This window comes from Ovis aries, chromosome 1 (genome assembly GCF_016772045.2).
Source record: "Ovis aries strain OAR_USU_Benz2616 breed Rambouillet chromosome 1, ARS-UI_Ramb_v3.0, whole genome shotgun sequence".
NCBI classification, from domain to species: Eukaryota; Metazoa; Chordata; class Mammalia; order Artiodactyla; family Bovidae; genus Ovis; species Ovis aries.
Window position 1 is genome coordinate 167,820,876 of NC_056054.1, and position 17,056 is coordinate 167,837,931.

Below are 17,056 nucleotides of genomic sequence, written 5' to 3' on the forward strand. Positions count from 1 at the left end.
TTAAGGGTGTGGCTGAAAATTTCTCCATATGTTTATACTCATTATCAACACTCACATTAAGATAGAGAACAATTTTATCAGCCTCCAAATTTTCTTTATTTCTCCTATTCTAGCTTCCTTCATGGCTCAGAGGGTAAAGAATCTGCCTGCAATGTGGGAGACCGGGGTTCAATCCCTACGTTGGGAAGATCCCCTGAGGAGGGCATGGCAACCCATTCCAGTATTCTTGCCTGGAGAATTCCCACGGACAGAGGAGCCTGGAGGACTACTGTCATGGGGTCACAAAGAGTTGGACATGACAGAGCAACTTTCACTTTCATTTAAGGACTTCCCTGGTGGCTCAGATGGTAAAGCCTCTGTCTACAATGCGGGAAACCCGGGTTCAATCCCTGGGTTGGAAAGATCCTCTGGAGAAGGAAATGGCAATCCACTCCAGTACTATTGCCTGGAAAATCCCATGTACAGAGGAGCCTGGTAGGCTACAGTCCATGGGGTCGCAGAGTCAGACATGACTGAGAGACTTTCACTTTCCCCTATTCTAGACAGTTTTCCCCCAGAGGTAACCATTATTCTGGCTTCTGTCACTTAGATACATTTAAAAAACTGAAAAAAGTTCAATGAGGTGGTTGTAGAGACCGAGGGGGATAATAGAGAGGAGATGAGAATGCAGAGGTAGGTAGGTGGTGGGCCACAGAGAATCTTGAGGAACTGGTTCAAGATTTGAACTTTTGGCTGGAATGAAATGAATAGCTGTTGAAAATCTGCACAAAGAAATAAAATGATTAGATTCACATTTAACAGTTATACTAAACAGAGGGCGTTAAGAGCAGAATTAAAGGAACCAGTTAGGAAGTTAATGTAATATTCTAAGAGCAAAGATAATGGTTACATGTGCAAAGGAACAGCATGAAGATGGAGAAAAATCAACAGATTTAAGAGGTAATTTGAAGTTTAAATGTTTGAAACACTTCAACATTTGTTTAAAAGAACTTATTATTTCAATAAGAGCATCATTTAAAAATTATAGTTGCGCTTGAACAGCTACTGTCATTGAAAGCTAATAGATATATTCTCTGAATTTTAAATGGTATTTATTATACTCTATCTTGGCACAGTACAACTTCACAATGAATTCATTTTATTTTCCACCTACAAGGGGAATGTTGCTTAGAGTTTTCCATACGAACTAGTCTAATATTTACCTTTTGGCGATAAAAAAGATTTTCCATCTTTCTTTCACTATGAAAATATTTTAAATTTTTTGTATTGAGTTTAAAATCATAATCAAACATAGAAATTTCCATTTTGATTTATTCATGTCCTCAAAATATGACTCACTTTACCAATAAAAACCAGTATGGAGAATAAGCACTCCAAAGAAACATACCATTGAACTTTTTTACCCTGAGGTTAGAACTGTTATATTTAAGCAAATTTACTTTATGCTAAAAAATCATGAATAGGATTTACATATTACTTAGATTATTAGCCAAAAATATTTTATTTTGCTTGTTTTACCTTTTGGGAACAATTAAGGTGATTGCTCCAAATAACCTAATCCAATTTTGTTTTTTATTTCATATTTTGAAAACCAGTTTTTTGTTTCAGATTCTTTATCCCAGTGGTAATAGCAAGAGTGGTAAAGAGTGATAAGGTTACTAAGTCTGCTGTAACAAAGTGCCACAAGAGAGTGACTTGAAACAACAGAAATTTATCATTTTGCAATTCCAGAGGCCAAAACTCAAAATCAAGGTGTTAGTAGGGCTAAGCGCCCTCAGACTCCGAACAGAATTCTTCCTGGCATCTTGCTGGTGGTTTGCTGGTGGTCTTTGCTGATCCTTGAGCTTTTAGGTGCATTACTGCAGTTCTTTGTCTTCACCTGGCATTCTTCCTGTGCCTCTGTCTCTTCAAATGATAACACCAATTATATTGAATTAAACCCATCCTCTCCAGTATGAACTCATCTAAACTAATTACAACTTCAATAATCCTATTTCCACATAAGGTCACATTTTGAGGTACTGGGGGTTAAGAGTCAATGTATCTTTTTCTTTTTTTCCCTGAAGGGAGGGAAGTAATTCAACCTGTAACTGTTACCAAAACCAATAAAATAAGAGCTTCTGCCACTGCGAAATTACCTAGCAGCAATTGATTTCGCCATTTTTTACATATATTTTCTCCATTACATGTAGAAAAATAACTAGATATATGAAAATGTGTGCACATACATGTGTGCATGTGTGTGTGTGTGTGTAGGCATGCCTGCTCACCCTGTAGACCTGGAATGGATCCCATCACTGATTACTCATGGAATCGTGGAAAATTGCAAATTTGTCTTACGTTTTAATGCTGAGTTCCTTGCTTTTATTCAGTCCTAGTCACTGGAAATTTTTTTTTAGGGTTGACATGCATTTCTGAATGAAATATCAACAGATTGGTGTTCATTTTTTTCTTCTCTAGCATAGCTTAGTAGAATAAAACAATCTGGATGGATGGCTTCTGTTTCTATATCCTGGATAAGATGGGTTACAAAACACCAAGGTGCTCAACAATTTGGCTTAGGATAGATTTCTTCCTTACACTTGGGAAAATGCATCATTTGTAGTGAGTCTCGCTACCTAGACGTGTGTTCTAAATAATTCAGTTACTTTCTTCTGAATTTCCTCGTGATGTAATTTTTTCCACTCAATTCTCCAACAATCATTTTACACCACTTGACCAACATTTAATGCACATCCACTGTATACTAAGCACAAGGAAACAGAGATGAAATATAATATCTACACTCGAAGATCTCTCCGGAAATAACAAAGTCAACGACTGCTTTTACTGGGTATTTTTCTTAATACTTTCACATTGGATTATGGTGTGTTCAAGTATATGAGCCAGTTAAACAGACAGAGAGTATGAAAATACCTCAGAGGATGTTAAAGTTATTCCTGGGCCCTGTGCTATGCTTTTGTGATGTGTTTGTTTTTTACATTTTTTATTTCAGCTGAAAGAGACATCAATGTCTACTGTGGGGTCCAGGCCATTACAATGAAGATTAATTTTTGCACAGTTCTTTTCTCCGGTTATTCTGAAGCAGACCTGGCACTGAACGGAAGGCATGGAGATTCCCACTGCAGGGGGTTCATCAATAACAACACCTTTCCTGCTGTGGTCATTTTCATCATCAATCTCAGCACCTTGGAGGGCTGCGGAAACAGTTTAGTGGTAAGATTAGAGTGAGACTATGTGCTAGGTTTGGGGATCATAACTAAAAAAACAAAAACAAAACTCCCACATCATGAAATAATCAGAAACCCAATCTATCTTTCAAGAATAAAACCCCAATAAAACTGAACAAACCACTTTCCTTTGCCTGTTTGGGGCTTCTGATCCCAAACGTATGATTTCATTTTTCAGTACTGGTTCTGTTTATTGTAGCTGGTGGTTGAGGGGCCTGAGATTAACTGTGCTACTCTAACCAGCATTATTTTGTGTGAGTGACATTGAGGAGTATTTCTCTACAGTTTTTCATTAGCTGTGTTCCTCATGCTTTTTATGAAAGTATCTTTTATATTCCAGTGAGTTTGGCAATGAATCTCTTGGCCTATTATTTCTTAGTGACCCCTTTCAGGAAGAAAGATGGAATATCTAATGAGAAACTTAGAATCTTCTAGGTATCCTGTTTACCACTGAATGATCCACACCACTGTTTTGTAAAAGAGGGCTGTTGGCATTTCCAGCATGAGTTTCTTCATACTGTGGATCTATCCTTTGAATTTAAAAATGCTTATCATACCAAATCTTACCCTGCAACATGCTCCATCCAGTCACTGTGAAAATTAAAACACCACTTCAGATATTTCTACCTTGAATGAGAACCACTTATCTACACTATTCATTTATTTATTCATGTATTGAATACCAAAAATAGAATTATAACAGGCATTCACTCTCCTTGGAATTAAAAATTAATTGAAGTAAAAGATAATTGTGATTTGGTGGGGGTGTTAGGCTAAAATTTATTTAAAACAGATTTTCCTTTTGCTTGTTTAAATATAGTCTTATTGGTTAATCCTAGCAAAGACAAAAAGAAGATTCATTGAACATGTCCACTTAGGCCAGTAAAGAAGGAGAGATTGGCTTTTCCTCTTGATAAGTTATTGTTTGCGACTAAGGGGGAAAGTTTGATTATTCTAAGGGTAGGGCTTTTAAGACTTGATGGTAGATAGGAGACAGGAAAAAGATTTATTTGAATCTCCTTTATCTTTTCTCAGAGGGCAGTTAGAATATTGTGCCCATGACGGTTTCCAAATATACAGCTTGAGTATTGTTGACTCTTTTTATTAAAAACATTTATTCACCTCTCTCGGATGTATGCAGAGAGGTTATGAAGTGGGCCTAAGGGAGAGTGAGGGGAAGTGATGCAGGTTGATTATTATACATCCAAGCTTCCTTGTGGAGGGAGGGAGGAAGGGAGGGAGGGGGAAAGGAAGGGAGAGAGGGAATTAGGGAAGAAGGGAGGGAGCTCAAGTGGAGAGAAGCAGCACGGCCCCTCCTCTCAAGGACTCTGCTTCAGGGAGCTTCCTATTCTCCATTTCAGTCTTATCCTGCTCCCTGTTGCCAAAAAAAGAGAACAGTTCCAGAGAAATGCCAGGCAAAGCATCCGTGTGTGTGTGTGTGTGTGTGTGTGTGTGTGTATGTATCTTTTTTTTTTTAAACTGAATAAGTCTGGTATAAAAACTGTAATGTACATGTATGTGTGTACACACATATATTTTTTTTTCACAGATAGAATTTGCATGCTTAGCTAGCCAGTCAGGCAGGCAATGTGTAGAGAGGAAGATTTACTTAGTTTATATTTTTGTCTTAGATATCACCAGCTTTGGTATCTGCTCCAAGGACAGTTCTATATGGGAAAAATTAAGTAGACTACTAAATCATATGGATTAGAATCAAAGTGTTTTTTCATAAGACTTCTGGTTATCTTCATGAATCAGCTAGATAATTGTTTCAGCTTTGCCCATGTGCTCTTAGGTCCATGTATAAAGTGTATTCTCTTGTTGAAAATTAAATATTACAGGTCTCCATAATAGCCGCTAGAATACTAATTGATCATTATATTGTATTTAACATGGGGGGAGAAGTTCAACGGTATTATGACAACCAAGAACATTATTGATGTCAGAATTGTTAGTTCTTCATGAGCACAGGGAAGGCTGCCTTTCCCAGCCCCTGTGCAGTTAGTGAGGGCTTTGTAACTGGTTCAGTCCTGTAGACTCTTATTGGACTTGACATGTATATAGCTAAAAGCCTCTACATGACCTACTAGCTCTGGCGTTTTCTGTCTTAGCAGTACTAGACGCCACATGCTGAGATGGCAGTGCTACAGGGAAATAGACTCAGACTTAGGCAAAAACAATGTGTAAACACTTGGAATGGAACCCCCTTTACCAAACTGTATTGGACATGTAGCATAAACAAAAGGTAAATTTTGTTGTGTTAATATATTAAGATATAAGGATTGAATTGTTACTGCCATATTACATAGCCTGTGCTGAGTTAATTATTTGAATTAGTTACTTATTAACTCAAATAATATGTTACCATGATTTAAAAATCCTCAGAGTTTAATGATCATAGGTCCATATAAAGTTTGTTTCACTGGAGAGTCTGAATTTTGACAAACATACTGCTAGTAGTCACTGTTGATAAAAGAAGTATTCAGGTGACCCTCTACTTGGTAATTCACACGTGAGAACAGAGAGCCTGGGCAATAATAACCTTAGTGCTGAGTCACTTAGTCGTGTCCGACTCTTTGCAGCCCCTTGGACTTTAGGCTGCCAGGCTCCTGTGCCCATGGAATTTTCCAGGCAAGAATACCAGAGTGAATTGTCATTTCCTTCTCCAGGGATCAGCTCAACCCAGGGATCAAACTGATGTCTTTTATGTCCATGCATTGGCAGGTAGATTCTTTACTACCAGTGCCATCTAGGAAGTCTAATAGGCAGTCATTTATATATGTCATTACCATCTGAGTGTTTTAAGATATTGATACTATCATCAGAGACAGAATTCATCCAAAATCCTTGACCTCCAGGTTGAAATATCTGACCGTGAGCCTGTGCTGTGCTATGCTTAGTCTCTCAGTCATGTCTGACTCTTTGCAATCCGAAGGACTGTAGCTTGCCAGGCTCCTCTGTCCAGGTGATTCTCCAGGCAAGAATACTGGAATGAGTTGCCATGCTCTCTTCCAGGGGATCTTCCCAACCCAGGTCTCCCACATTGCAGTTGGATTCTTTACCAGCTGAGCCACCAGGGAAGCCTAAGAATACTGGAGTGGGTAGTCTATCCCTTCTCCAGAGGATCTTCCTGACCCAGGAATTGAACCAGGGTCTCTTGCATTGCAGGTGGATTCTTTACCATCTGAGCTACAAGGAAGCCCAACTGTGAGCCTAGTGCTTCCCAATAACATGTATGATATCAACTTCACCCAAACAAAATTTCATCAGAAAAACCTTCATCTAGTTATAGACTTGAAAAATATCTATAACTATGGTAACATAATTTAAGGCCTCAGTTTTTGAAAGTCTTCCTTCTTTGACTTATTCTAGATATTTCAGATTCAGAACTGCAATTTAAATGTTTGAATTTTATATTAACTTTTTAATTAAAATATTAACATGCAATAAAATAAATGGCAGAGGATGAGATGCTTAGATAGCATCAACAACTCAATGGACATGAATTTGAGCAAACTCCGGGAGACAGTGAAGGACAGGGAAACCTGGTGTGCTGCAGCCATGGGGTAGCAAAGAGTTGGACATGACTTAGCAACTGAACAACAAGAATAAAATCATTTGTGTTAAGTTAAAAAAAATTAACAATTCCTTAAATGGTGGTTATTAAATTTTAGTGGAATTGGAGAATCCAGTGAAAACTAATTAGTCCCAAGAGAATACACACATGGACAATATTTTTATATAAATTCTAGGAGTTCATGATCCCTCTGCAACATCCCTGTGAATTACTGCCCTGAAAGATGAGAATCTCCATGTACCAGAGAAAGACCCTAGGGAGATCGACCATCAGAAAATTTGTGACCTTCATTCATTTGTTTAAAATTTATCTCAGGGGTACCAGGATGCTGGTGTCACTGAGCTATGCTGAAGAGACAAAGGCAAATAAGACCTAGAGGGTTCCCTGCCTGCAAAGAGCTCTGATTATGGATGGAGGTGTGCTGAATCAGACCACTCATGCACTATGACTGCTTCTGTGAGACAGAAAGTATGGGGGTCGGGAGAAGTTCCCAAGGAAGATGAGATGAGGGAGAAGTAGGATATGTTGGGGTGAAGAGGGCCAGAGAGGAGGCAGGAGTATGCACAAATGCCAGAGCAACAAGGGCCTTGGTGCTGGGGCATTACTAACCGAGAATGGGAGCCTGCAGATATGAAGCTAACATTGAAAACAAGGTCATATTAACAGGGGGCTTTTAGTCCAGGCCATGACATTTGGCTTTACCCATGAGTATTTTCAAATTACTTGCTCTTGCACAACAAGTAACTTATAGTTTCTCTTCTTTCTTATTTATGAAATATGAGTAAACCATCTCTGGTAATATGAAGCTTTATTTATTTAAAAGAAACATATGAGTCAACAAATATGATACTGCTTATATGTTGAATCTAAAAAAATGTTACAAATGAACTTATGTACAAAACAGAAATAGAGTTACAGATATAGAAAATAAACTTGTAGCTACCAAGGGGGAAAGTGGTAGGGGAGGGAAAAATTGGGAGACATATGAATACTACTATATATAAGATAGACAACTAATAAGAGTCTACTGTATAGCACAGGGAACTCTACTCAATACTCTGTAATGATCTACATGGGAATAACATTTTAAAAAGAGTAAATATATGTATAATTGATTCACTTTGCTGTATCACATAAACTAACACATTGTAAACTAACATTGTAAATCAACTATACTTCAATAAAAATTAATTTAAAAAATTAAATCACCCTCTTAATGAGAGAAAAAAGACATATGATCACTTATAATTTAGAATTATGTGTGTATAATTTCAAAATTATGTCATGTTATAGTTGCAACAGACCCTAGAAATGATCTGATCTAATGTTTTATTTTGCATATGAAATGCCTAGATTTATGAGTAACTATTTAATCACTGAGCTTGACCTACAATTCTAACAGGTATCCACAGTTCCTGGAGTCAGTGCTTATGGAAATGCAACTTCAGTACAAATAGGAAATATTTCAGGATATATTGATACTCCAGACCCACCAACAATCATCAGCTATCTACCTGGGCTTCTTTACAAATTTAGCTGTAGTTATCCATTGGAATACCTGGTTAATAATACCCAACTTGCTTCGTAAGTCGCATTTTATTCTTAATTTCTCATGTTGTCTTTTTCTTTGGGTTATTTTTATCCTTGAGGAACTTACCAAGATATTAATAGCAGGATTTGTTGAGAAAGTTAAACTGAATCTAATGGAAACTGTATATGGTCTTATACATCTATCTACTTAAGGCTATGGTTTTTCCAGTAGTCATGTATGGATGTGAGAGTTGGACTATGAAGAAAGCTCAGCACCAGAGAATTGATGCTTTTGAACTGTGGTGTTGGAGAAGACTTTTGAGAGTCCCTTGGACTGCAAGGAGATCCAACCAGTACATCCTAAAAGAGATCAGTCCTGGGTGTTCATTGGAGGGACTGATATTGAAGCTGAAACTCCAATACTTTGGCCACCTGATGCTGGGAAAGATCGAAGGCAGGAGGAGAAGGGGATGACAGAGGATGAGATGGTTGGATGGCATCACTGACACAATGGACATGGGTTTGGGTGGGCTCCGGGAGTTGGTGATGGACAGGGAGGCTTGGCATGCTGCATGCGGTTCATGGGGTTGCAAAGAGTCGGGCACGACTGAGTGACTGAACTGAACTGAACTTATCAATCTATAATGATTATTGTTTTGAAGAACATCAACAGTTCAGTTTTAATCTTTTCCCTAAATTAAAACCACCTCACGTTAGTCAAATATCTGCCTTTGGTTCTCCTGGCTCCCTTCAGAACTGCCCAAGACCCAAGAATCCTGGGGGCTTATGCAGTCCAGAGGAACTGTCATGTTTCCAGTGGGTAGATCATTTGGTCACTGTATTGTTGGGTCCTGCTTGGGTATGTGCTCACTGTTGGACTGCTGCCTCAGAATACGAGGTCTCCATGCCTCCTGCTGAGGTGACCCCTGCACAGATGCTGGTGATTCCCAGCAAAGATGGTATCACTCATAGTCAAAGAGCTTCAGACGTGGATTCATTGTCTTTTGTTTATAGTCAGGTATTCATTCATTGAGGCTTTCAAGGTGGCTCAGGGGTAAAGAATCTGCCCGCCAAGCAGGAGATGCAGGCTTAAAATCCCTGGGTCAGGAAGATCCCCTGGAGGAGGAAATGCAATCCTCTCCAATTGCCATGGGAAATCCATGGACAGAGGAACCTGGCAGGCTACAGTCCATGGGATTTCAAAGAATCGTATCAGACTTAGCGATAAACCACTACCACATTCATTTATTACTCCCAAAGCACACACTCCAAGACGTGTTTACATCCATATTGCAATATAATTATATGGATTTGTGAAATATTTCTGACAAAATGGGGTAATTAAATAAAAACTTTCCCTCTTCAGCTGTAGGGTTTTCTCTCACAAAAGTAAAGTTATTGTTTAATCTCAGTCACAAGGGAACATGGAGGACACATTTTGCTTCAGTTTAAAAAATATTCATAGATAATTTAATGGTACAGTTATGATAAATGACTTGGTCAAAAGCAAGATTTCGATGTGGAAACCAAGAAAAGAAAGGCCTTGAGTCAAAAAGAAGCAGGTGCAGAGAGAAATGGGTCATAGTCTTTCACTCTGCTCCCCTCAACTTCCTCACTAAATTCATTCCTGAACTTCAGTGCACATGGATATGCATTCATTTAAATGGGACTTCGCTGATAGCTCAGTTGGTAAAGAATCTGCCTGCAATGCAGGAGACCCTGGATTCCTCAGAGGGAAATCTGCTGGAGAAGGGAAAAAGCTACCCACTCCAGTTATTCTGGCCTGGAGAACTAGTCCATGGGGTCGCAAAGAGTCAGACAGGACTGAGCAACTTTCACTTTTGGAGAAGGAAATAGCAACTCACTCCAGTATTCTTGCCTGGAGAATCCCATGGATGGAGGAACCTGGTGGGCTACAGTCCATGGGGTTGCAAAAGAGCTGGACAGGACTGAGCGACTTCACTTTCACTTTTTCTTTATTCAACAAATATTTATTATACACCTTATATATACCATGCAAAGTTCTAACAGTGACAAAAGTGAAACAAAATTCCTGGTCTCATGAAGCTTGTATAGAAATGGAGTTGATGAAAATGTATTCACATTAGATTCAGACTTTGTTGGAATGACTTTTTTTTTTCCTCCAAGTTTCATATGTGTAACTAAAATGTCAAAAAAAAAAAGATTCCTTTATAAATGAAAAGATCAGAAAGAGCAGTTTGCCTTTATTTAGTCCCTCTTGCTTTCTGATTATTTATCTGTTCAGTGATTTAAACAATATGCCCATTCCAGACCTAGTTATGTCAGGATTGCTCAAGAGTTTTGGTGCCTTGAATCTAACATTAAGGTGTGATTGAAGCTGTTAATTAAAAAATCTCATCAGTGCCTCCCTTTTCCTCAATCTGTTTTAGGTCCTCAGCTGCCATTTCTGTGAGGGAGAACAATGGTACGTTCGTCAGCACTTTGAACCTGCTCCTTTATAACGTAAGTCGATGGTTGAAGGACGTTATTTTTTTCTCTCACTGTTCTGAGGAGCCACTTATGTGAATGGCTTTCCTATAAAAATCCACCAAAAGTTACATTAACCCTGTTATACTTTGGTAATGTTTATTCATCTTCACCACCATTTCCAAATATCTTAGCGATAAAGGTATGCTAACAATTCCATTATTTTCCAGAAATTGATAAATGATTTAAATTTTACTTCATATATGCGATTCTGTGTAGTTACTCCAAATGTCTATCTACATTTATACGTATATATTTATTTGTGTGTTTGTGTGTGTGTAAACATAGTCAGGGTCAAGATTTTGGAAATAATATATTTGTGATAAAAAGATAGGAAAAGTCCAAATGATACTTCATTTAAAGGCAAGATACTTGGTGTTCAGTGTGTTAACATTTCCAGTGTGGGTTATGACCGTTGTCAATTCTGTCATATCTGAAATAGTTTAGGTTTGACTACACAGTATTGTCTAAACTTTTGTCATATAAATATTGACAGTGGCAGCAAAATATGAAAAAAATATGAATTTCTATTTATAACTCTAACATTAATCCCCCAAATGATATTTTCATGTTGATTAAAAATTTTATTCATACATTTTAAATGCCTGATTTAAATATCAATTTTTCAATATATCAACCAACATTTTTGTAAATTATGAATCTGATTTTTACATTATTATTCATGTCATCATGGCACTGAGTTATAATTCATGCAACTGATTTAAAAGTCAGTGCTTTATACTTTGCATATAATGAGCTATAAATATTGTAGTAGGACACTTTCCAAAGGCATTTAAAAAATCATGTTTATAAGTTTGTAGTGTGACACCACAGAGTTCTAAACAACAAATTAAAATGTGTTGGAATGAAGATTGCCTTTCTGTCATTTCTAAACTTTCTTCTGCAGGGAGAAGCTGCCAAATACTTGGTTTTATAATACTCAGCAAATATGTGCCAATATTCATTCCCAGTATGACCAGATATTTATTATTATTGTAAGCAATATTTTTAAATTGGAAAGCTTCTATCTGTTAATTTATATGTGTAATCTCCCTGAGGTAGAATTGTGATGACTGACTTGGATTCAATATTATTTGTTACAATTGACTGAAACAAAGATGAGAATTCCTGATCTTAAAAGAGTGAAAAAAATATACTCACATGACATTTAAGGATACCACTATTTTCTGTGAAATTAAGCTATTCTGTCTGTAGAAATGCAGAAAATAAAAATTTAGAAGTGCAGACTTGAGGAGAGCTTTGCTATTAAGCTCTTTCCTTTATCATTAGAAATAGTATAGTAGTCCTATTGTTAAACTAGACCTAATCCTTCAAAAAGTTTCTAGAATCTTAGTGCCAAATACAAGCCTATAATTTGATGATAACCTAAGATTTTAATTTGATGGTTAAAAGGTAATTATTTGATATGACTATAAACAAAATACATAATACCAAAATCATTTTCATTTTTAACCAATTTGAAATGGTATTACTAATGGTTGAATTAACACATTGAAATTTAAAATTTGTTTACTAAACAGTTATTTAATAAAATTCAACCACTTCCCTACAAACTAGTTTTTTTTTTTTTTTTCAATCAGCAGACTATTTTTTAAGAGCAGTTTTAGGTTTATAGAAAAATTGATCTAAAAGTACAGAGAATTCCTATAGACCTGAATATGGATTCAGTACAATTATTTCTGTGTGTTATGGGATTCAGTGAATGAACTTAGGAAAATTTTACTTGTAAAAAATAATGACATTTATTGATTTTGCGATTTCAATATGTGCAGTTTACTTCGAGTTGACCTTGGCCCTTATTCTTATATAGTATAAATAGATTAGTTTTCTTCTCTGTGGAAATCGTGAGGATGATTTTGAATTTGAATTGCATCTAAGTAATAGTGTCTTCTGAGCAGATAGAGAAACAGAGTAAATCTAAAACTGAGCTATGGTAATTATGAATTATTTTTAAAGTTGAAGAAAAAATCTAAAATAAATATAATTGATTTTAGGGACAATATTTACTAACAGGAGTAAGGTAACTATACCAAATAAAATCTAAACATTACTGTTTAGAAGAATTTTAGGAGAAAAAGGTGATAATTAAGATTAAACCATAGCTGAGTCATATCATTTGCAAATGATTATGTAGTATAATATTTGTAAAAAAAAATGAAATAAGATCCTTTGAGACAATACTGATGCAAGTACAAGATGAATGAGCCATAATAGTCGATCAAGTGTGTATAACTTGAAGAAATTGGAAAAGGGAGCCAGGAAGAGAATTAACTAAAAATACTACCTATGAGAAATGGTTAGAGGAGCTGTTATCATTTATCACAGAAATATAGAAAATAAGTACAGCATATAATCCCTCACTTATCAGGCTTAATTTGGGAATGAAATGTTCCTCATGAATGCAACTCTTTCAAAAGTGAAGCATCCAAGTTATTATTGCTTTAAGTTTCAAAATTCAGTATCTGTTGTTTCTTCCCAGCCTTCTGAAACAGAGTGAGCTCTGTATTCTGCCTTTGCTTGATGATACTGAGATTTCATTGAATATTTCCCTTTGCTGCAAAATAGCTTTATCTTCAGAGTTACTAAATTTGGGGGAAACAATCTGCATCCATGATAAATGATTTGACAACTTAGATTTTGAGAAGTTTTTTCTTTCTTCTTCTTTTTTTTTTTCTGCTTTTCTTTGCTATCAGTTTCTAATTTGCTGCCTTAATCTACTGTAAATTGGGGAATTATATAAATAAGCTCTGCAGGATTGGTCTAAACTAAGGGTAAAAGGTAGAAATGAAGCCCTAAGACACCCTTCTCTAAGTCCTCACCACGTTATCTAGTACAGGAATTCCATGGCATGCATTTTTGGTAATTTGAGAACATACTGGTCTCTTTTTTGTTTTTGTTTTCAGTTAAATTATAGTAATTTAAAATTGCGAGATAAGTGACTTTGGGTTAATGAGAGATTATTAAGAGTATAAAGATTTACAACTCCAGTGGCAAAGGGCTTAAACTGAAGCAGATATAATTTAAATAAACTGAATATTAGCTACTAATATAATTTAAATAAATGAAATATGAATTTAAATAAACTGAATAATGATAGTTGAATATTAAGCAAACTACTAGCCTCTTACTAGTAACCATTGCATATAATGTAAATACATTGAACATTAATCATCATAAATGATAAACTATGGACATGAAAATATTTATGCATGGGAGTGAGTTTGTTACTTGGATATGATTTAAGAACAGTTCTGCCAAAAACAAGAGGATTAACTAGGTCCTTTTAGAAGTTGGTTCGGTAAATTTATGTTGATTTGCCCTCTCTTTTTTCTAATAAGCCATTATTGTCTTAAGTAAACGTTCTGTTGTTGGGAAGGCAATGATGGGTTAATTGCTTATTTTTTTTATTATTAGGATTCGACCTACAATCAGCAGTTAATTATCCCGAGTATAGGACTACCTTTGAAAACCAAAGTATTTGCAGCTGTACAAGCCACTAATCTGGATGGCAGGTAATTTCAAGCTCCTATCTTCTGTTGGTTGATACATTTTGGCTGCCTAAAGCCTGATGAATCATAAAGTTAGCTCATTCACTAAAAAAAAATATGTCATTGCCACACCATTTAGGAATGCCTGATAAATAGAAATAACAAATTACAGGATGAAAGGGTAATACTTTAAGTCATTAATTGGAAAATAACATTTCTTCCCTTAAAGAAGGAGAGATAGTGATGGGAAGAGGGCATGGGGAGAGCTCTGGGGATACCAGAATATTCTGCTTTTTCATCTGAAAGATGATTAATCAGATAACGGTAATTTTGTGAACACGTGGTTTGTACATTTTCTATGTGTTTGTGTCTGTGCATGCTCAATTGCTCTAGTTGTGTCCGACTCTTTGTGATCCCATGGACGATAGCCTACCAAGCTCCTCTGTTCATGGGATTCTCCAGGAAAGAATACTGGAATGGATTGCCATGCCCTCATCCAAGGGATCTTCCTGACCCAGGAATTGCACCTGCATCTCCTGCATTTTCTGCTTTACAGGTGGATTCTTTATTGCTGAGCCACAGGGGAAGCCCTCCTATGTGTGTGTTAATATTCAATAAATGTTTATTTAAAAAAACAAAAGAACTCTGGCTCACAACTATATATAACAATCCCCAGAAACATCTCTGCAAAATAATCAAATAAGTCATTTTGTCTGATTCTTAGAAAATCCAGGATGATCAAAATTGAAAGGAAATTCAAAAGCAAAGATCCATTTCTACCTTAATAAAAAATTGTAACATGTATATGATTTATTTTGGGTTTCTCATATATTGTTATTTAAACTTTGCATCCTGAAGAGATTGGTGCTCTTGAGAAATTTGGTTCTACTTTGCCTTCTCCCTTTTTGTCTTCTTGGCATTTCTGTTCTTGGTTTTATGCGATACTTGATGTGCGATGGCAATTTGTTGCAGACTTTTAAACACTCTGAGTTTAGGAGAACATTTTATTAAACAACAAGTCTCAGGAAATAATTAGTTGAAAAACTATATTCCCTGGAGTAAGATGTTTGTGAATATCTACTTCCTTTGGGTTAATAACTATTATCCACAGGAGACTCTGACTCTAGATTATTCTTCCTTTTCCTTGCAGATGGAATGTCTTAATGGATTATTGCTACACGACCCCATCAGGGAACCCAAATGATGATACTCGATATGATCTCTTCCTTAGGTAGGTGTCTAACTCTTGTATTGATAGCAATAATTCAATTGTAGATAATTGCAATGGAAAATTGAGGACAGATAGATGAATTATAAGGTACTTTTATAGCTTTTAAATTTAAAGTTTTACATTCTGAACAAAAATTAAAATATAGTTGGAAGTGTAAAAGTGGAGAACAGTTTTCAACATGAAATGCTGAAAAGGCTATTGTTTGATGAAAGTTACAAGTAAGTTTGGCACATCAAAGATGTTTTATCCATGTTTAGGTCATACGGGAATATTTCATTGTCTTAGGAAAAGCATGGTTAGGAGATTATTGGCAGTAAGAGAAAGGCAGTGACTATTTTTACGAAACTAGGCTGTCTCTTGGTATGTCAAAGGAGAGTAAAATTAAAGTAATGGTCTAGATAATTTAGACCCCATAATGCTTTTCTTCACTTATCAGCATTTAAAATGAAAACCTACCACCTTTTTTTTAAAATAAAAAAAAAATCAGATCCAATAACTTTGATTTCATTCCCAATAGACAGTGATAGAGTGAATGTAATCTACATTTGGGAAAAAAGGGACATTGATCATAAAAACATTCAATCATCTTAGTTCCTTTTCAGCATTTTTATCTGACAGGAGAGTCAAGCAATGGCTTCTAATCATGCTTATAAAATGCAGTTGGCTCTGATCACTGCTGCTTATTGACACATGATGGGAATAATATGATGGCAAATCAAAAGGATAAATTTTATCGGTTAATCAAGGTTACGGTGCTACTCAAAGGGTATGATCAAACTGACACTCATCCTATTGCTGGAAGTGTTCATTTGGTTAACATTTTTGGGAAACAATATCCTTAAAAAAAGTCCTTAAAAGATTTCATATCTTTTGATTCTACATTTGTGAATTAGGAAGCATATTCTAAAAGTATTTATCATCTTCTTGTCTATCAGTGCTATTTAGAATAGTAAAAATAAGAACCAACTGCGTGTTCAGCAGCAAGGAAATGGGTAGGTGAATTATGGAGAACCAGCAAGTTGAAAGCTCACATAGGCATTATAATCATACAAAGTTACTTATAAAACAGAAAAAAAAAGATTGGTTCTATTTTATCTCTTCCCCTTCTGTCTTCTTGATATTCTCATCTTTATAAATATGTGGTTCTTTACAATTTAAAATATGAAATGAAAGAATCAGCATACACAATTGTACAACCGACCTCATTTATGTATTATAGAAAAGAGTGTATGGAGATATTAATACATCAAAAGATTCACCATGGTTATGTATGCACAGTGAGATTGTGGATCATTTTGCTTTGACATTTTTGTTTTTCTATAATCTACAGAAATTTCACAATTTCTATAATAATTGCATATTATAATCTGGAATATGATCATTAGACTTCTAGTATGACTATGGTTTCAGCTTAGTTCTTTCAGTTTTCTTCTTAGAAACTATAGAGAATGAAATGGGTTCCCAAAGGACA

The 17,056-nt window shown here is 35.9% G+C and overlaps 1 protein-coding gene across 1 annotated transcript in view; it reads left to right on the forward strand.

Moving 5' to 3' along the window:
- ZPLD1 (zona pellucida like domain containing 1) overlaps window positions 1–17,056 on the forward strand; it is a 52,058-nt gene that overhangs the window by 17,459 nt on the left and 17,543 nt on the right. The window contains exons 2-6 of the mRNA XM_015091807.4: window positions 2,996–3,216; window positions 8,210–8,391; window positions 10,749–10,821; window positions 14,281–14,378; window positions 15,505–15,585. Of these exons, the coding sequence (XP_014947293.2) occupies window positions 2,996–3,216; window positions 8,210–8,391; window positions 10,749–10,821; window positions 14,281–14,378; window positions 15,505–15,585 (655 nt within the window). The remainder of the gene's footprint in view (window positions 1–2,995; window positions 3,217–8,209; window positions 8,392–10,748; window positions 10,822–14,280; window positions 14,379–15,504; window positions 15,586–17,056) is intronic.